The sequence below is a fragment of the Opisthocomus hoazin genome, chromosome 20 (assembly GCF_030867145.1).
Source record: "Opisthocomus hoazin isolate bOpiHoa1 chromosome 20, bOpiHoa1.hap1, whole genome shotgun sequence".
In the NCBI taxonomy this organism is placed as follows: domain Eukaryota; kingdom Metazoa; phylum Chordata; class Aves; order Opisthocomiformes; family Opisthocomidae; genus Opisthocomus; species Opisthocomus hoazin.
The window spans coordinates 5481826-5502464 of NC_134433.1; the positions used below are offsets into that span (position 1 = coordinate 5481826).

General features: G+C 54.3%; 1 protein-coding gene across 8 annotated transcripts in view; it reads right to left on the reverse strand.

Moving 5' to 3' along the window:
• Positions 1-6401: 6401 nt before the first annotated feature.
• MTMR4 (myotubularin related protein 4) overlaps positions 6402-20639 on the reverse strand; it is a 60725-nt gene continuing 46487 nt past the window's right edge. For all 8 annotated transcript variants that reach the window (XM_075440547.1, XM_075440545.1, XM_075440542.1 and 5 more), the window contains 11 exons: positions 15577-15773; positions 15214-15342; positions 14808-14919; positions 14172-14367; positions 13494-13679; positions 12543-12713; positions 12266-12420; positions 10691-11915; positions 9440-9550; positions 9052-9140; positions 6402-8660 (listed from right to left, as the gene is read on the reverse strand). In XM_075440547.1, the coding sequence (XP_075296662.1) occupies positions 8483-8660; positions 9052-9140; positions 9440-9550; positions 10691-11915; positions 12266-12420; positions 12543-12713; positions 13494-13679; positions 14172-14367; positions 14808-14919; positions 15214-15342; positions 15577-15773 (2749 nt within the window). In that variant the 3' untranslated portion in view covers positions 6402-8482. The remainder of the gene's footprint in view (positions 8661-9051; positions 9141-9439; positions 9551-10690; positions 11916-12265; positions 12421-12542; positions 12714-13493; positions 13680-14171; positions 14368-14807; positions 14920-15213; positions 15343-15576; positions 15774-20639) is intronic.

Below are 20639 nucleotides of genomic sequence, written 5' to 3' on the forward strand. Positions count from 1 at the left end.
CTCAGCTCCGCCAGCCCCCTCAGCCCCCTCAGCTCCGAAATCCCCCTCAGCCTCAGCCCCCTCAGCCCCGCCGCCCCCCTCAGCCCCGCCGCCCCCCTCAGCCCCGCCGCCCCCCTCAGCCCCGCCGCCCCCCTCAGCCCCGCCGCCCCGGCAGCTCACGTCGGTCCCCGAGGGTGCGGGCAGCTGAAGCCTGGGGGTGCATCCCGCTGCGGGGCGCGGGGCGGCTCGACCCCCCGCCGCCAGCCCCGTGCCGCGGCAGGAGGCCGAGCCCGCGGCGGAGGGGGGAAGCGCGTCTGTGAGAGGCCGCGAGGAGCCCGGCCTCAGGCAGCGGGGACGACAGCCAAAGGACGGGGAATCGGAGCAGGGCTTCGCACAGGAGTTAGCGGAAATCCTGCAGGGTAACAGCCGCGAGCAGAGGGCAGCGGAGGAGCGGGGGTCCGGGCTGACCACCCCCCAGGCTCTGCCTCCCGGTACTTACTGATGGGCACGGCCCCGGGACGCAGGGTGTGATCCTAACATGGCGCAGACGGTGACCAGCTCCCATCTCCCGGCTGACGGTTCCCACTCCCGAGAGGAAGGATGAACGACGAGGTGTTGGCTGGAAGCTCGCTGGCAGTTCACAAAAGGGGAAAGAAAACAAACTTTAGAAGGGATTGGAAGAGGGGTACAGAACAAAGCAGGAATTGTAAGTGCCATATTTGCCCTAAAAAAAATCCAAATGTGCAGTTCTGATCCCTCCACCCCACAACAGACTGAGCAGAGTTAAAGTGGGATAAAGAAAATCAGCACCAGGGACGTGAACGAGATTCAGCGGGAGGAAATACTGAAGGAGACATCTTCAGAGGGGGTTTTATTCTATAAAAAGGTAGGTAGTAGAACTGTAGGTAGCATAAAGGAGGTGAGCATGACTAACGGGGGACATCAAATAGAAGAGATCAAATCAGGTTCTTAATCACAGGGAAACAGGAGCAAATTGCCACGGGATGTTTTGGGTACCAAAATGTTACTCGGCTGTGGGGGAGAAAAAAAATGATTAGCTGTATTTGCAAAGAAAAGCCCATCCGGGGCTCTTCAGGGTGACACCTCTGTCACTGCCGGTCCTCAGGCCGTGCACCAGAGGAAGCTCCGCTCACAGCCGGGATGCAGCAGCACACATCTGCCCTCTGCAACTCTCCCCAGGGTTCTGCCGTCAGCTATGGCTGGATGCAGACCACAGGGACTTTTACATTTTCCTAGCCTAGCATAACCATCCCTACCGTTTCAGAACGAGGACCTGCTAGGAGCCAAAAGGGGAAGAAGAGCACGGAGCTAAGAGAGGAAGAGTGTGGGCATCTCTCTCTGCTTGCACCCTACCCCTGGGTCGCCAGCAGCGACAGAAGGGGCAAACGTCATTCCTCCGTCTTGGCTGCCCTCAGAGCAAGACAGCAGCGAGAAGATTGAGCATCCACCTGTTTCCTGGCCTTAAATACATTATCTTAGAGTTGTCATAACATTTCTTCGCAAGAAGGTACAAAACCAAACCCCTTCTTTAACTGACATCATCCTTACCGTTTCGGTTTACAGCACAGCCCCAAACCACCAAGGCAGGTGACAGTGCCAGCTTCAGAAAGGGCACAAAATTAAACAAACTGACAGGACACTGATCCTGTTTGTAAACTGAAAGCAAAATCACTGCTCTTCTGCATAGCTGAGGTGAGGAAAAAGATGTTAGACTGACTAGCTTGACTATTTTGGGTGGGGGTGCTAATGGAGGTCCCCACTTCAAATCAAAGCACACAGGTTAAACAGGAAACAGGACAAGGAAAAATGGTGATAAGCAGAGATTAGAAGATATTCTTTTTGCCTCTTTTTCAGCAGACTGGCTGATTATTCCTCTCAGTCTCTGCCTGTCTTTGGCAGATTTAGCACATTTATCATTACTCTGAGCCAGCAGCAACAGCGGGAAGGAGCAGAAATTTTGTCAGCATTGTCATCAAAGCTAAAATCCTGCAGCACAGAGGGATGCTGCTTTGCCCAAGGAATTAATGGCCTGCAATTCCAGTGAACTCATGCCGCCATCTTCCCAAGACGCTTTGTATTTTTATTTCCTCGGTAATAATTTATTCTATAGAATATATAGAATAATATAATACATAATATAGAATTATGTAATGGTTGCTCAGTGTCAACAGCCAAAACTCAAGCATACTGAATGCAAACCTGAAAAAAATCAAGAAGAGGGTCCACTTCACAAAAAACATTTTCTCAGCATTGCTGAGATTGTCTTTTGCGTTACTTCAATGAGGTGATTTAAGGCTCCTCCTCTCTCCCTGAGCAGCAGGAGTGCAAGAGGCCTACGGCTGCCTGACGGTGGGATCGGCGAGATTTCTGTTACATCACCTGTAACTCAGGTCAGAGCCAGAAGCATGTCGTCCGGAACTGAGACACGGAGACTGAGCCCCTGAAACCCAAAAGCCCTGGAAGTGAAGCCCAGAAACACAGGTCATTTTAAGCGTTTCCTTCACTCCTTCGAAGCCGAGCCCATAGCTGCAAAACAGATGACTTTTTAAAGACCGAATGATGTTTTTCATCAGCATCCAGAGTGCGGCACGCTCCCAGCAAAGCCAAGGCCTGCACCTTTCACCGCCTCAGTGCTCGTGCCAAGTCCTGGCAGGCTCAGCCCTACAGCAGGCACAGCACAAAGAAAACGGCATCGTAGCTCCCTGGCAGCGAGCGCGCTCGACTCGCCGAGCAAGCCTGGTGTTGAGAAGAGAGGCGATGGTCCCCTTAGCTCTCCTGGTGGATCGGCCTCTGAACTGTTGGTGCCTGAGAGGTGATGCCAGGCATGCCCTGGGCTGCATCCCCAGCAGCGTGGGCACAGGGTGAGGGAGGGGATTCTGCCCCTCTGCCCCGCTCTGCTGAGACCCCCCTGGGAGTCCTGCGTCCAGCTCTGGAGCCCTCAGCACAGGACAGAGCTGGAGCTGTGGGAGCGGGACCAGAGGAGGCCCCAGCAATGATGCGAGGCTGGAACCCCTCTGCTGGGAGGAGAGGCTGGGAGAGCTGGGGCTGCTCAGCCTGGGGAAGAGAAGGCTGCAGGGAGACCTTACAGCAGCTGCCAGTGCCTGGAGGGGCTGCAAGAGAGCTGGAGAGGGGCTTGTGACAAGGGCAGGGGGTGAGAGGACAAGGGGTGATGGCTTTGAGCTGTAAGAAGGGAGATTTAGATTAGACATGAGAGAAATTCTCCATCATGAGGGTGCTGAGGCCCTGGCCCAGGTTGCCCAGAGAAGCTGTGGCTGCCCCATTGCTGGCAGGGTTCAAGGTCAGGTTGGACGGGGCTTTGAGCACCCTGGTCTGGTGGAAGCGGTCCCTGCCCATGGCAGGGGGCTGGACTGGACGGCCCTTGAAGGTCCCTTCCAACCCAAACCGCTCTGTGACCCTACGATAATGCAGGGGCTCCCCAAAACAACGTGCTCTGGGGAACACTGGAAGTTTCCTCTCACTTGCAACAGATCAATAATAACAAAATGTTTTTTCTGTTGTAGCTCAGTCAGAAGCTGTTGGACTGCACAGGATTTACCGGTACCGTTGTCAGCTGACAGCAGTGCCCGGCCTTTTCAGCCAGCCTCGCTGCTGCCTCCTCTCCATCTCTTTTCATCTCCCCCTCCAGCCTTCACTCAACACCCGCCTCGTCCGCCTTCCAGCCCCGTGCTGACCTGCAGCAGTCACACATTCTTCCCCAAACTACGACGCTGTGGCTCCGAGGAGAGCCCAGGAGCGCGACCCACCCGGCAGCACGGGTTCCCTCACCGCTGCTGCCTCCACAATCCCGTCACTAACTGGGAACGGCAGCTCCAGGCAGGAGTGCTGGCTTTGTTGACTATGAGATCTGTTCCTCCACAGATGCCTACCTGCTACAGCTCTGGGACGCTGCGCGCCTCCCTTCCACCAATACCACTGACTCTAGCAACCAGTTTGCCTACCGTGCGTTGAAAAGATGCTCCGCGCAGAGCATGTCCTGCGTGTAAGCCACACATATCAGCCACACATATCTTTGACAGCTCTGCCAAACGCTTTCCTTTGGCAAGGACCTCAGCAGCCTGTGAATGTTTTTTTTTTGGCCTTTCTGCAAATTTAAATAAATACGAATTCGCACATTTTTTTTAGATGGTGAGTGGAGATATATTGTTCTTGGCCACTACCTCAGTTTACCTAGCTTGTTTTTGAACAGTACGACTACTTCCTCAGCAGGTGACAGGGAGCACTTTACCATCTACAGCCACAAAAGAGCAGCGGCAGTTGCAGTGATGAATACTTTTCCCCCAGACACAAAGCTGGTAAATGCCCCCCAGCCAACTCACCCTCTCGCGGAGCACTCCGGTTAGCGTGGGCCAGTCCCGCAGGGTCACGCAGCGCAGGGGTTGACGCGGGCACTCGGAGCCGACCGGGCGTTCAGGAGGAACGAACTGCAGACAAAAACACGTCAGTCAGAACTGCGCTCGTGCGGGAAAGTTTCACGACTGGGCTAAACATTGTGAGACTGATGTTGTGCACTGCTTTGGGGAACTTTTTTATTATGATTTTAAACTCACTGGAGACTGCATGCAGCATCTTTTATCTGAGGATGGGGTACCCGAGGTACCCCATCAACAAATGGCAGTGTCCAAAGTTCCCTTTCACAGAAACTGAATATTTTGGGAGAGAAATATAGAACTCTGACTCTTACCCTGAAAACTGAATGGACAGAAACACATCCAACGCACCCTCGGAAAGCCTGCATCCTTCTCCTCCGCCGCGCCCGCTCTGAAGTGCCTCCTGCCCAGCGCTCGTGGGGTCACCAGGCGGCCACAAACCACGTTCTGCTCCTCCTCTTCTTCAGTAAGCGGGGCTCGACGCGTCTCTTCACATCCCCTGCAGTTTTAGCATCACCCATTAACGGCTTAGCAGCTGAGCAACACCAACAACCGCCAGCTCGACCTGGCTTCTCGCTACACCTAAATCGATGTTTATTTTGCTCAGTGGCTGAGATGATATAGTACACCGTAACCAGTTCCGGTTGTTAATTCGCTAAGGCTTTGTGGCAGTCAGTGCTCTGATAGGGGAAGGCTTTGATCTCACTGTTTGGGCTAGGTTTATAGAATCATAGAATCATTTAGGTTGGAAAAGACCCTTAAGATCATCAATTCCAACCATAAACCTTGCTTCAAGTCCAAGCCCAGTTACTTACACCTTACAGTTTCCTCCAGGGACGGAAAACGCATTGAGCTCAAAGGAACAGGACAAATGTTTACACAAAGCATGATATCCTGACAGCAAAACAAAGGAAATCTAGGTGCTCTCAGCTCCTGTATCTGACACCCAAGATAAAAAAATAGCAATACTTACACTGCAGAGAGACATTTCAGCACACACACAGATTACCTCAGGCTGAACGCGTTGGCAAATTATGGGTTTATATTCTTTAAGCGATAATGCTTTGTTTTGTGCTCAACAATCATGAGCTTCAAGTGCCCTTTGCCGGCACGGCCAGCCTGACAAGCCGTGAGTGTCTCCAGCAAAATTCAGCCTTGAATGCCCAGGGGGAAATTCTGCAGAAGCGCAGTCCCAGCTGGCGATGAGAAGCCACAGGGCCGTAGGAGAGTCCCAGCAGCCACCCTTCCGCTGCCCACCGAGATGACACTGCCACTGCAATGACCAGAGCCCAGAAGTTCATCAGGAGACTGTCCATTCTTGTAAGAACATCGTTCATTACTAATATTCAGCAACATTGCCTTCCAAGATGACCTTTTGTGTGGCTGCTGCAGGAGCAATGGTTAATTTTGAAATGCAATGAGCGATCTTGCTCTTAACATTTCTAATACAACAAAGCGTTTAGGTCCTACCTGTCTGACACAAACACTGACCTCCACTATGGGAGTAGCCACCAGGGATCTGCTCCCTTTTAAGCTCTCTGGACGCTTTAAATTGAGGACAGGCTTTCTGAAAGCTCCTCTCCAGCTCCACCCCAAGCTGTCACTTACCTGCACCACCCTTGGCACATCGGGCTGATTGAGCCCAGCAGTCCCCACCCGTCATCCCGCATAGGGGAACACGTCCATGCAGCCCACCAGGCAACGAGCGGTATAAACGTGTTGGTGAAGAGCTAGCGAATCCTAAGAGCTCCTCTTTGGAAAAGAAAAATCCCACACTGGTGTCCCAGGCAGCTGTGGGTTGGGGTTTTTTGGAAAAGAGCAGAGGGCCTCAGAATAGACGACCATAGAATCGCGTCCTTTGTGTCCTACCCTTGGTTCTTGTTTGTGAGCAGGGATATTAAATTCCTAACCTACCTTAAATCAAGGGAACAGGCAGCAAGTACCAGCGGCCTGGGAAACACCGTGCAAGAAGAATCCACCAGAAACTAAAGGAATGGGTCCAAACACAGCAGCACTAATATAGAGATTTTATTTCGACAGTATTGAGTTGTACAGCACATTTTGTTTGTCACAATGCTATCGAACTGATTTTAGAGTTTTTGGCCAGCACATTGTGACGCTGAAACTCACGAGAGCTAAAAGCAGTTTGGACTAACGGCCTGAACGGCAGGGCCAGGAGTACCTAGTTTCTGGCTTCCTTATCGCTTGCAGTCATTCCAGCGCATGCCAGACAAGAGCAAATCCACTTTCTTCTGCCAGCCCAACGGTGGCTCTTCCATGTCTGGCAATGACTGCAAGGCACAAGGCAGGGGAGAATCTGAAGCAAGGTGCCTTCTCTTCCTAAAGCCATATTGGTTGTTCCCAGGATGGAAAAGAAGCAGAGTCCAAGTACGTACAGGGTCTTCAGATGATGCTAGCTTTGCTTGCACTACTGGGATTTACAAAACCAGAGGCTGACATATCAGAGTGCAGGAAAGGGTCATTGCTCCATTCCCTCTGACAGAGATGACAAACCATTAGCAAACAATTTTGGAGGTCACAACGGTGTAAAGCACTTTGCCTCCTTAGCAGACCAAATGCCCTCACAGGTCTTCCCCCCATGTACAAAGTCGCAGCTTGTGAGGTGCAGAATACATCACTGCCATTTAGCTGGGAAGAAAACCTGCATTTCTGCAAAGAAATGCCTCACTTTCAAACTCTTCTTCCTCATTAACAGCTGCAGCTTTCTTCCAAAGGAGGCAGGATGGAGACTCCCCCTGGGATCTAGGGATCAAAAGCCCACCTGAAGCCCACTTTCCTTCTAAACCTTTCTTTCTTTCTAAACCCAGTTCCTTCTCCTTAGAAGGAATTGGGATTCCTGCTCTCTAGTTTAAAGAAGAAGTAGAGAGGCAATTACAAGTTGGCAACTCTGAACTTTGACCACTGTACAGGAGACGAAATAGAAGTCGAACTCAAGAGGCATTTTAGGTAGCGCTGGGGCAAGTCAAGAGAGATTGTTTCCACCACTGAAGAGATGCCACACGTCATGTTTATCACCATAGCTTGGCTGTACATCCTAAAGTGAAAAGCACAGACCGTAGTGTCTACATCAGCCAGTGTCCTTCCCCACCCCTGTTTTGGTATCGACGCTTCATTCTCCCTTCTTCGGGTTACATTAAGTGCACAGAAATATATAGCAGCATTTGGACTGAAACCCTCACATACACCAGACAGCACATTCCAGGAGGTAAAACAACACATTATGGCCTATACCCTCAAGGTATCAAGTTTTCAGGATAAAGAGCAGTAGGAAGTGGAGAGCCGAGGGCAGAAAAGGGGAGGAGGAGCAACACAGGAACACGAGTTCTGTTTCCATGCCAGGAGAGGATCAGGGTGCCATTCCTGTGCCAGCACCAGGCTGTGACACGACCACAGACAGAGCGGGCGGGCAGCGCGGAAGTGAAGAAGCCGATCGCCCGTCTCCCCGCAGGGTCGGGGGCAGGGGCAGAGTCAAGGGCGTTCACCCATCCTCACGCAGCGTGAAAACGGGCAAAATCTGCTCGGCCCGTTTTCAGCCAGAACGAATCTCTCTTCAACGCTCAAGAGGAAAATCAATTGGTGACGGCTAACGAGTCTTGTTCGCCAAGCTGATCGCAAATCACACTCATGGAAAGAGAATCCACAGAAGTGCTCCAGGCTGAGGCCCTTCCGAAGCCCACGGAGTCTGCCCTCGTCCTTCTCGCGCAGCAGCCTGCCTTTGTAGGGGGAGTTGGTTCTAAACATGCCTTTCTATTGCTTTGGGGGTACTTTGCACAGGCAATAGCTGTGAGAACATTGCTTTCCAGCCCACAAAAGGAAGAGGTTGCGATCCCTTCTTTAGCCCTAGGTCGTCAGGCTACAATGCACGGGCCCGCCGGTACCAGAGCGGGGACACACACCAGGCTCTGATCTGAGCTCCTCTGCTCCAGGCTGATCGTAAGACTGCTGAAGACAGTGCATTCAAGCTTGGTGTTCACGTGTTGCACCAACGGCCTTCACCATTACAGTGGAGGCAGAGTCACCCTTCAAACCCACGAGAGAAAAGGCTGGGCTTAGACAGGTCCCTTGTCTGGCATTCAGCTGGAAGCCGTGGCGATGGGTTTCTTCAGATGTTGGCTCATGAGCTCCCTGGCACGAGACACTTGGATGTGGTCGTAACAGGAGTTACAGACGAGGACAGGGTCGTACAGCTGCTGATCAGGGATGGGCAACTTCAGGTGGCAGCAACCAGCACAAAACACGTTCCCGCAGTTCCTGTCAAGGAGCAAGAAAACCAGTGAAAAAGAGAGCTGGGAACACCAGAGCAAAACTTCAGCAGGCACAAAGGATCCAGTTCAGGGGCAAAGGACCAGCCTTACCCCTGGCCTGTCAACACATTTCTTGAAGTCTCTGCTGTGGTCTCCAGCGCAAGCCAACTGGCTAGCACCAAAAAGGGACCGATGGACGTTAGTACCCAGGAGAAGGATCAAAGGCCTTGGTAAAACAGAACCAAGAACAATGTAGAATGGAAATTTGCAGGGCCTGACAAATAAAGGAAAGACCTAAAACTTTCTCCTGGGAGCTGGAGGGAACGAACATCACCGACAGTCCTTTGCGAGGAACAGGCTGAGAAGAAGAGAGGAACTACAGCGATAAGTTTGTTTACCTGCAGTGATGCCTCCGTTTGGCCAGCCAGAATTCACAATCGCAGTTAAAACAATGCGAGGCCATGTGGTCCGGAACCCACCGCGTGACCTAGGGCAGACACCAGTCCTCATCAGACCAGCCCGGAGTTTGTAACACCGCAACGAGCAGGTCTCGGGACCCCAGCGCAGGCCGAGGTGTGGCTTTGGACTGCAACAGGCTAGCTCAGAGCGAGCCCACCCCACAGGTCCCCTCTTATCGGGCACAGCAGCAGCAGAGGACGTGTTACAGGACAAGGGTGGCTGCTCTCGGCCTTGCTTCCAGCCCACTCTCTGCTGCCGTAACCACTAAAGTTAGTGGCAAAGAAACACTCTGCTGCTGCACTGCAGCTGCCGTAACAGGGCACGTACCTCAGTCTCCTTCTTGTCGACAGGCTCCCAGCTTGCTTCTGACAAACAGTCTTCGCTGTGATCAGAACAGAAATCCTCAGTGTCGCTGCCATCCGATTCCTTCAGACAGGTCTGCAGAAAGACACAAAGCCACGCATCCCCTCAGCTGCCTCAGTCGCAGAGCCCCGGGCACTCCCCGCGCTGGCCGCACTCAGAATCACGGCGTGGTCGGGGTTGGAAGGGACCTCTGTGGGTCACCCAGCCCAACCCCCTGCCCAAGCAGGGTCACCCAGAGCAGGCTGCACAGCACCGCGTCCAGGCGGGGCTGGAATATCTCCAGAGAAGGAGACTCCACAGCCCCTCTGGGCAGCCTGGGCCAGGGCTCTGTCACCCTCAGAGGGAAGAAGTTCTTCCTCGGGTTCAGCTGGAGCTTCCTCTGCTTCAGTTTGTGCCCATTGCCCCTTGTCCTGTCACTGGGCACCACTGAAAAGAGTCTGGCCCCATCCTCCTGACACCCATCCTGCAGATATTTATAAAAATCTATTAGGTCCCCTCTCAGCCTTCTCTTCTCCAGGCTGAACAAGCCCAGCTCCCTCAGCCTCTCCTCGTAGGAGAGATGCTCCAGTCCCCTCATCATCCTCGTAGCCCTGCGCTGGACTCTCTCCAGTAGCTCCTCATCTTTCTTGATCTGGGGAGCCCAGCACTGGACACAGCACTGCAGATGGGGCCTCACCAGGGCAGAGCAGAGGGGGAGGAGAACCTCCCTCGCCCTGCTGCCCACACTCCTCGTGATGCACCCCAGGATCCCATTGGCCTTCTTGGCACCCAGGGCACGCTGCTGGCTCATGGTCACCCTGTCATCCCCCAGCACTCCCAGTCCCTCTCCGCAGAGCTGCTCTCCAGCAGGTCCACCCCAGCCTGTACTGGTGCCTGGGGTTGTTCCTCCCCAGGTGCAGGACCCTGTTGAACCTCATCAGGTTCCTCTCTGCCCACTCGGTGCTCGCGAGGGGCACAGGGGTGTCTCAGGAACAAAGGCAGAAGCGTTCATGACCACCCAGGAGCTGCTGCTCGGCCCTCAAGCAGCAGAGATACCTCTGGGTGGCACGAGGACACAGCGCACGGAGAGGAGGGGAGCAGGGCCGAGGAAGCACAGGAACGATCCTGACCACCCGCTCCAAAAGGAAGGGACCGAGAAGAGCAGGCGGGAGAGGGCGGAGCGAGGGGTGCGGGACGAGCGCTGCGGGAGCCGGGGCGCTGGCGGCAGTTACTTACAAAGTCGTCCTCGTAGTCCATGGGGGGCTCGGCCGGAGGGGTGCAGAAGTGGCGGATGTCCAGGCGCAGCTGCAGCTCCCGCACCTGCCTGCGCAGCTGTTCCACCTCCTGCTTGTAGCCGGCCTCAATCTGCCGCAGCCGGTGCTGGATCACATCCGTGGGGAAGGGCAGCCCGTCGTCGTCCAGGTACAGAGGAGGCACGGGAGAGGGACATTTTGGCGGCACGTGCTTGGGACCAGACGCTTGTTTTAGGTGGCAGGGCAGCCACGAACGGCTGGGCTTCCCCGCGGGGCTCGCAAAATGAGTGCTGGCGTGGCCAGAGCAGCCCGAGGGCTTCGCCCCTTCCCTGGCAGACCACTGGCCACTGAGGCACAGGCCTGGTGCCCGCAGAGCTCTGCCGCTCAGCCTCTTGCTACAGCAGCCGTAGGAGAGGAGGTGCCTGGGTGCCGGCTCCCCACTCGGGAGCGATGTCACCATCCCTTGAAAACTGTCCCAGTTGGACCCCAGGAAGGAGAACTCGCTGCTTTGGCTCTGGGAAATGGGCTTGCGCCAGTGCTCTAGCGGGGTTCTCGCCAGCCGGGCAGGCTCCTCGCAGGGCACACTCCTTCCAGCATCGCCTTTGCCTTTGTCTGGGCAGGGCGTGCCCGTTGCAGGTCCTGGGGTGTCCTGACAAGGGGCACTTGGTGCCAGGGACTCCTGGCTGGGAATGTCTTGGCAGGCGGTGTTGCTCTTGGGGCAGCCTCCTCCACTAGACACCACACCAGTAGCCTTCAAAGGCTCCTGGGGACCGTTTTCTAATTGCTTGCCGGAACCGGTGGAAACCCTGTCAACATTTTCCTGTCCTGAAGGATTTGGAGCTGGACACATGCCATCCAGCTCCTCCATGCACGTTCCATTTCCCTTTTCTGCCTCCGGAGAGACGCTGCTTGCCGGCACGGAAGCCCAGCTGCTCAGCTGCTTGCTGTGCCCTTCGTGCTCCACAAGGCTGGCGTGCAGGGGAGCGCTTTCCTCTTGCTCCTCATCCTGCCGCGTCTCTGCCGCAGGCACCGTGCTGCCTTCGCCCGAGTGCAGCTCGGCTCCCTCAGCGGGGGCATGCCGGGCTTCCAGGCCCACCCGGACCTCCTGGCAGTGGTTGTTCAGGTTTGGATCGCTGGACGTGCGGGTCAGCGGGCTGCTGGAGTCGCAGGCTGAGAGCAGGTCATCCATAGATCTTGTCTTTGGTAATCTAGAACCCAAAAAGCGAAGATATCTCAAAATGTAACTCCTGAAGCTTCCCTCATTTCAGTTGAAACTGCGATGAGGGGAGGGAAATGTTCTTAACTACAGATGGTGAGGTGGGTGGGGACGGGTGGTGCAGCAGCACGGGCTGAAAGGCACAGCACTACAGCGTGGCCTCCCCGGTCTGCCTCTAAAGCTGCAGCAGGCAGCTGTACACCTTCTTCTCCAAGTGGCTGGGACAACGCTACAGAGCTCTTGCTCTCCACAGAGAAGATGAGAACAACAGGTAAAACAGAGGAACTACAAAGCAGGCCTGTGGGTCGGCGGCAACTTGGGACTGGAGCTCTAGGCTCTTACCTGTCCAAACACCTGCCACTGAACTCCTGGCTCTGCGCTCCAGGCGGCAGGTAAATGTCCATCTCATCCTGGCCCAGAGGATGCGGCGAGGAAGCTGGGAGATACACTGCTGTCCAGACGTGCAGCGCTCGCACGTGGCACACTGGATGCAGCACCTGCAACAACCACTTATGAGCAGAGAAGAACTCAAGAGGAAACCCCTCCAAGCTCTCCCCACACGGTCCCTGGTGCCCGGCAGGCAGAAAGCCTGGGAAGCGGGGCCGGGAGCGCTACTGACCTGCTCAGAGCCCGGCATGTAGAGCAGATTGTGGAAGTTCTTATTGCCAGCCCGCAGGAGGGACCACACGGAGCAGGTCCGCTTGTAGATGTTGTGCATCTCTCGCTCGCAGGGGCTGTTCCCCAGGAAGGTGCCGTAGAGGCAGGAATACGTGTGCTGCACCAGCTTCACCTGCAGCAGCGAAGGGGAACAACCGTCAGGGCGGTGGGAGACGGCGTCTCCTGCCTACGGGGGAAGCGTCTTCCACCCCTCCGGGACGGCTCGTGCGCGTCCCACCCAGCCGGTGACCCGACCGCTGTCCTCTGCCACCCAGGGCAGGACAGAGAGGGGACAGCAGCAGGAATCAGGACAATGTGAAAACAACAGTCAGTTGATACCACACCTCTCCCTCTGTAACCCCAACCTGTATTATTTGATAAGGGAGAGATTAATAGCTATCGTTTCCCGATTTCCCCCCCCCCCCTTTTTTTTTTTAATGTTTCAGTCTCTGTTGCTCTGAGATATGGAAATCAGGCTTTCAATCGGAACCGTGCTGCTGACGGTATCTGAATTCACTGGGCTAGAAAGGGACCCGGAGAAGCAGCGATTCGAAGAAACCAGAGAATACAAACCCTTCATCGCTGTGCAGGCTGCCAGGTACTGTGAGCCTGCAGTACCCTCTGGGAGGAGGAGGAGGAGATCACAAGCAGCTAAACGGAGGCTGGGAAAAGCCTCACATGCACAGAACCAGCTCAAAAGACCGCGACCGAAGGGCAGGGCTGGACCCAGATGGCAAAGGTGTGCCAGGGACGCCAGCAGAGAGCCCAAATGCTACCCAGACACTTCGCTGTTTTTATAGAATTCAATTCTTGTTTTCTTTCAACTGCAACACTGTAAAATATCATGGCCTCCCCCTGCCTCTGCTCACATCTGGCAAGCGGATAAATAGATGTTTCCACGCATATTTCTTACCAGAAAAGCTTCGTTAAATTCAAAGAGGCAAGGAAACTGCTTCAGAAGCTGATGAACAGCGTCCAGCCACTGGAGAAAAACTGGGCACTGCTCGTTCTGATCTTCGACCTTCTCCTGGTGACCACAGCGATCACCAAACTTGTGACCAAAATCCAGCCAATCTGATTCAACAAGCACCTGGAAGCCCTGTGAAGAAAAGCAAAGAAAACCAACCTCGCTGCAGACGCTCTGCTGGAGGCACGCAGCAGGCCAAGGCAAGCCCCATCGGCCAGCAGTGCCAGGCGGGCACAGGACTTCGGGAGGGCTGGAGAGGAGCCTCCACGGGCGCGTGGGGTGGGAGCAAAGCTACCCGAGTGTCAGAGGCTGCCAGACAAACGAACGGCTGTTGTTTCTATACAACAAACAGCCTGGAGAACAGGCACGATTAAGAGCAGGGAATCAGCTGAACCTTGAACCCAACAGGTTATTCACCACAGTACCTCGCCAAGCTGGGCAGAGGAGTCGGGTACAGCTCACCAAACACACCAGGAGAACATGGAAAAACCCAACACCCACAGCAGCAGCTCTGAAACGCCACCAAACCCATTGCCAAACGCGACCCTGCTCCTTCCTCCGCAGACCCCGAGACCAAAGCTGCCTTTGAACGGACACGAACCAGCAGCGTAGCACAGCTCCTACCTCCATGGTCCTGTAGTAAGGGTCCAGGAGAATCTTTGCCAGCGCTACGATCTGCGGGGTCCTGTCCCAGCCGTCGGAGCAATGAACCAGCACCGGACGCCCTTCTCTGTCAACCGCACTGGAGACCAGCACCGCTGCCTTCAGCATGACAGAGAGGTGCTGCAGCCACTTGGTACTCTCCAGGGCTGAAAGCCAGCTAGAAGGAGCGCAAAAGGCAAGAAAATGGCTGCTTAGCTCTCCCGTGGAAAACAAACCAAAACAAAACATATATTTTAACCTCAGTCTTTTTGGAGTCCTCAGTGAAAATCAGCTTTTTCTAAAACATGCTCAAGAGGAGCCAGCCAGCCTGGGAAAAAGTGCAAGGAATCCAACCTCCAATTTCAGTTTTCCCCAGATGCAGCTACATTTTAGAAACCCTCAGAGGACACACGCAGCCAAACGACACCGAGGCAGTGCTGCAATCCCTTCTGGATTACCAGCGGCCAAAACCAGCTGCCTACGAGCACCGTGAGCACTTTCCTATCCCTCCGTTTTCTGAGGTAGAAACCCGGGACAGGATAAAGCAAAAGTGAGGAAAAAAAACGCTGAGTCATTAACAGATACAGCGTCAGACTCCGCTAGAGAGAAGTCACTTACTTGCTGGGGTCCGGCACCTGGCTGCAGACAGCACGCAGGTACTGGAAGCTGTTGCGGATGGAGTGGATGTTGGCCATGCCCATGAACACCACTTCGCAGTTTGGGTAATACTCTGCACGCGACAAGAGAGGGAAACACTCAGAGAGCGCTGCTGCCGCCGCCGCACCCGCCTCCGCACCCCCGCCTCAGCCGCCCCGCTCTCCAGGGAGGACGTTTTTCCTACAAAATCCTTGTGGGCCAGCAGCAATATATTTGGAATAACGGACTTTGCATGAGCAAGAAGGGGGATGTGCTTCCAGAGGTGGAGCACCAGAACGCTGAGCCGACCCCAAGCTGTGCTCTAGGGCCCGCTGGACAAAGCAGGGCCGAGAGGAAGGTGTTCTGGGATGTGCTTAGCCCTCTGTACCTTCACATTCGCAGCCGCCTCCCTTGGCTCTGTTGGCCACAGCTGCAGTGTAGGACCTGGCATCCAGAATCAGCAGCTTCTGAGGAGTTCCTGCGTTCTCCACGCCTGAACACGCGGTCAGGGATGAGTCTGCAGAGACAGGGACGGACTGAGCTCCCGGCACTTCTCCTCCCACGAGCCCAGAGACCCATCCCTCACACCCCAGTCCAGGTGTGGCACGGCCCCGATGATCCGTCTGGATACCGGGCTTAAACCTCGCATTGTAACAGCCCTGTTGGCAGCAGCAGCGGCAACACCTACGCGTAGGAAGCACCGAATAATTCACACATTGAGGAGAGAGGAGAAGGGAATAAGCTGTCTCACCGAAGTCGGCATCGCAGGCCTCGCTGCCGTCGCAGCTCCCGCTGTGCGGCACGCCACCGGGCACCTTTACTCCGGGGTTCAAGGCACAGGCTTTGGCAATGGACGTCACGAGATACTCGTCGTCCGCGTTGCGCCAGCCCCACCAGCTGATCTCGGGCTGGCTGCAGCGGGCGATCACCGCCCCGTTGCGCACGTGTCTGCAAAGGAAGCGAGAGCCGAATGAAGGCCCCCGGGGAGGGGAGCAACAACCCCAGCAAACTTCACCTCCGCGCAGCCAGCACCTGCGCAACCCTCCTCGCTGCTTTACCCCCTGCATTTACTCTCACGCTCCAGCGGTGGAACAGGGCAGGGCATTTCAAACAACCGTTCTTCATAACAAAAGCAGCGAGACGGAGGCCGTCACTCACTCGCATGGCAGCGGTGGGGAACAGGAGACGGCTGCGAGCAGCGCGGGAGCGGCTGCGGGAGCTGGAACGGCGGGCAGAACGAGATGGCGGAGGAGCAGGTGGCTGCCGCGCTCGCAGAGCGGCCGTGGGGAGCAGCCAGGATCGGCGGCTGCGCCCCGGGACTCGGCCACCACCGCAACGAACGGGAGTCTCTGCAGCAAGGGAGAGCTGCCAGTTGTTCTAGCCATTGCTCTACTGAACTGGTTTTATTTACACTTATACATAAATGTATGTTATTCTCTATAAATACATAAAATATATATAATATTGTATATAGATATGTTAAGTTTTATATATTAAACTAGGGAGAAGGACCTTTAAATAATTATGCTTGTACTTTGAGAAAGTAATAGCTACTTATTTTAATACTGTTCTGTTCTCCCATTCTTTTTCTTCTTTTTCCTCCCTTAAAGTACATACTGGTTATTAAACCATTTCATTTCTCGCTTCTAAGTTAGAAAGATTGGCTCGCTTGGCATCAGACCGGCTAGCTTCTGGGTGGAGGCCTGAGCTGGGGTTTATTAACTGCCCCTAAAATGTGAACCCTACCCTGGCTGTTGCTTACTGATGCCTGGCAGCAGGCCTCAATTAGGAAGAAGCGTTCGTTTTCCACACGAATGTACTGGTCATGTCACTCACAAATGGCCTGGAAAGGGAACGGACGATTAGGTGACAGCGTGGCTGGTGATACAGAATTATCCAGGAGAGTCTATGGCTGGCTGGAAAAATTGCAAAGGATCTTGTGATACTGGGTGATAGAGTATGAAATTTAGTATTAACAAATGAAAAGTATTTACAGATGATTGCTCAAAAAGTAACCCCAGCTACGACATGGAGCAGCTAGGTACAAATCAGCTGCCAAATCTCAAAGACTTTGAAGTCACTGTGGAGCTCTCAAAAAGCCTCAGCTCAATGCCCAAAAGAAGCAAAAAGAACGTGCTAGCAGTTGCTCAGAAAAGAGTAAAACAGAAAACATTACGGCACCACATCTTACGCATCTTCCAAGGGACACCGATTTCCCACTAACGCATCTCAGAAAGGACACGGTAGGACTCAGCCCTCCAGAGAAGGGTGGCGAGGACAACCAGAGGCAGAGGACAGCTTTGCTGCAGGGACACCTTCAGTCCGAAACAACTCTCCACCATGGCAGAACAACAAGAATGGATGAGAGGCATAAAAGGTCTTGAACTATACAAGAAAAGTGAGTTTGGAAGATCAGTCTTATTTTTCCCCAGCAGAAACACAGATGGAACGGTCACACCACACATCTAAGGAAAAGCAGCAGTATTTTCTGGACAGCAGACACAACAGGCAGCGGGCTCGCTGCCACAGTGCAACGCAGAAGTATAAATTGGTTCCAAAACAGATTAAATTCATGGAAGGGGGGTCCACCGTGGGACCATGAAGCACAATCACACGTTCTCCTGAATACACCTTGTAGGAAATCTAAGATATCGGCTGCTCCAAAGATGCACCAGGGCAGAACACCTGCACACCTCTCCCATTTGTTACACTTCCCTGAGACGCTGCTCCTGGTGCTTGGCCCTTGTCGGAGTCAGGATAATAAACTGGAGAGCCCCGCACCTCGGTCCTTCCCAACAGCCACGCCTGCCCCTCCCCATCCCACCACCCCTCCCGCAGCACCTTGATGAAGGTGAGCTGGAGTAACAGCAAAAATGCAGGTAAAGCTCCTGACAAACCACATCCAAGTATTATTTTTTTGTAGGTGGACACCTCTGAAAAAGTTGTGTTGGTGGCCAGCTGGGGGAGACGATGGTCTGATCCTACAGCGCAGAGGCCTCAGCTCATCCCTCCAGGGCTGTTTAGCTGCAGGCAAGGGCTGAGAGGAGCACTCCTGAAGGGCTCTCATCCTCGTGCTGCCACCCTGTCAGGGGCTCTGTTCTTCCACAGAGAAGAATGTCCGTTCATTTTACCTGGGCTCAGGCAGCACACCAAGAAAACGCACCAAGGCTTTGAGCTCCTCCTAAGTGGCGCACGGCATCCCACCAGCAGCTCCCACGGTCTGCAGGAACGGGTTCGCTTCTCCAAGACAAGGTCCCCTCTTCTCCTGAGGCAACTTCTCATCAACGCAGAAAAGGTATCATCGTTCGTGACCTCTCGTAGATAATACTGATGAAGACTTCCAAAGGAATAATATTCACACTCAGCTGAGTCAAAATACTGCGAGGTCCTTGTTCTCCCGGTGCACTCCACCGCTGTTCTGTTCTGCAAGGTGACTTACAGAGCAGCCACTCCCAGGAGGTCTCTTCCTCTCTTCAAGATCACGGAAGGATGGTTAATACAGACAGCAGCAACGGCTTTGTTTAGATCAGTAAATGAAACGGAGCCAAGGTGTGGACTCCAGCACCGGCCTGCGATCACCCAAGCCTGTTTGTCAGCACGCCCGCAGCTCCCGCCCTGTGCCAGCACCTTCCCAGACAGCGCCCGGGCGGGTGCTGGGGACAGGCAGGTGCTGTGCCGGGGACGGCTCCCAGCAGGCTGCTCTGGCCTGGCGTGAAGCGTGGGGAAAAGGAGCGTAGTTGTGTAGGCCACTTGAAATCAGAGGTAGCCTGCGCAATGCCACACTGCAAACATTGCTGGAGAGTCACGTTGAATTCAGAAAACTTCTTGGTAGCACAAACTTCTTGGCAGCACAAACTTCTCGGCACTGCAACCAACGCCGGGCAGGGGACGGCCCTGAGGCAGCGACGTGCCAGCGAACACAAGGAAACATGGCCAGCATCGACAAGCACGAACTCATCAGCAAGCAGAGAGCATAGCAGGTGCCAGCGGCCGAACCAGAACCCCAGCTGAGCTCGCAGTGAGCTTCCCAGGTCAGGGCAGCGCCCACAGCCTGACTGCGTCCTCCAGCAAATCTCCCCAGCGCCAGCGCACGAAGCATTTCAGGTCTTTTCTTACTGGGGGTTTTTGTAGAGATTTTTCTCAAAGAAAAAAAACTCCTTTCTCGAAACTGGAATGGCAGAAGGAGGTGCCACAGTGTTTCAAGTTATGTGGACAAAAATCCTTCTTAGGGATCCTCCATTTAGTTTTAACGATTTGAGACACTTTCAGAATCCAAAGCTGGAGCACTAGGTGCCTCTGCAGTTTATCAGTCGAGCTTCTACTCCTGGATCCACTGAGAGCACAAGGCCAGAGCACATCTGATGTTGTCGGTACACGCCACTTAACCCACAGCAATCGTCCAGAAAGCACCACCTAACATCTCTCAAGTCCCCTCTCTGCTGTTTTCGGGCCGTAAGACTGCCCACCCACAACGCCAAGTCACACAGCTCAGCTTAAAACACAAGAAAGAGCCGAAAGAGGGTTCACAGAGCTGCCAGCTGAAGGTTCCCAGCTGAGATGCGTGTATGCAGGCGCCTTCGTTTCCCCACTCTCTGGAGCCTTGGGAGCTTAACGCTCCCAGCTCGTTCCGGCATGACCTGAAAGCCTGGGGCCAAGCGCTCAGCCGTGAGGCTGGAGCAATGTCCACTGTCTGCCCGCTGCCTCCCTGGCAGCCACCGCGGCACGAACACCGGCAGCGGGGACGCCGGGCGTCTGCGAGCAGCTCTCTTGCTAACGTGCTCCCAAGGTCTTCTGAAGGTGGCTGCGCAGACACTGAGTAAGGACGAGGAGCGGCTGGCACACAATGCCCGTCTGCCTCTGTAGTCAGCTAAATAATTAATTGCATCCTTCGCGTGGTTTTTAAAGTGAATCGTGCCTGGAGGCTCCTGCATCTCTACTGTGTGTCTCCAGCGAGGACTCAGAGATGGAGATCCGAGTTTCTGCTTTCCCTAACACCCGAATTATACCTATTGTAAGAACACTGACAATGGGGTACCTTTGGCGTCACATTTCACAGTTCTGACCATGCCCTAACAAATTCAGCCTTGATCTCCCAAAGCTCTGATGTCTAGCAGACTGTGGTTACCGAGTCCCTGAGATGCAGCACCTCAGCCCTTGTGTCCACTCTCTCTCTAGGAAGTTCCATCTGAACATGAGGAAGAACTTCTTCCCTCTGAGGGTGACGGAGCCCTGGCCCAGGCTACCCAGGGAGGCTGTGGAGTCTCCTTCTCTGGAGATATTCAAGACCCACCTGAACAAGGTCCTGTGCAGCCTGCTCTGGGTGACCCTGCTTTGGCAGGGGGGTTGGACTGGGTGACCCACAGAGGTCCCTTCCAACCCCAACCATTCTGTGATTCTCCTGAGCTATGAGTGAGGAGGAGCCGAGCGTGCGGCTTTCCATCCTTCCCTTCCCCTTCCACACAGCACAAGGCACTCCAGAAACAGCCATGGTCCTCACGGACCCTCCTGGCCAAAAGGCTTCCATCTTGAAGGCACAGGCTGAAGACAGCATGAAAATGAGATAGACACATGGGCAAGCACTCCTCCCGTCTTGTAACATCACTTGTCAGCATCTTCTAATCTGATCCCAGGCTGCACAGGGTTGCAGCTCAGCTTGTAAATTACTGGCTACCATTAGAGTAAAGCAAGGAACAAAATAATTTTTAGAGTAGCAAAAAGACACAGCTTTGCCCTGGGGTGGGGAGGCACACCAGGACAGTCTCCAGTGCCAGGCCACTCTTAGCAAAAGCAATCACAAACACAATTAACTTCTTA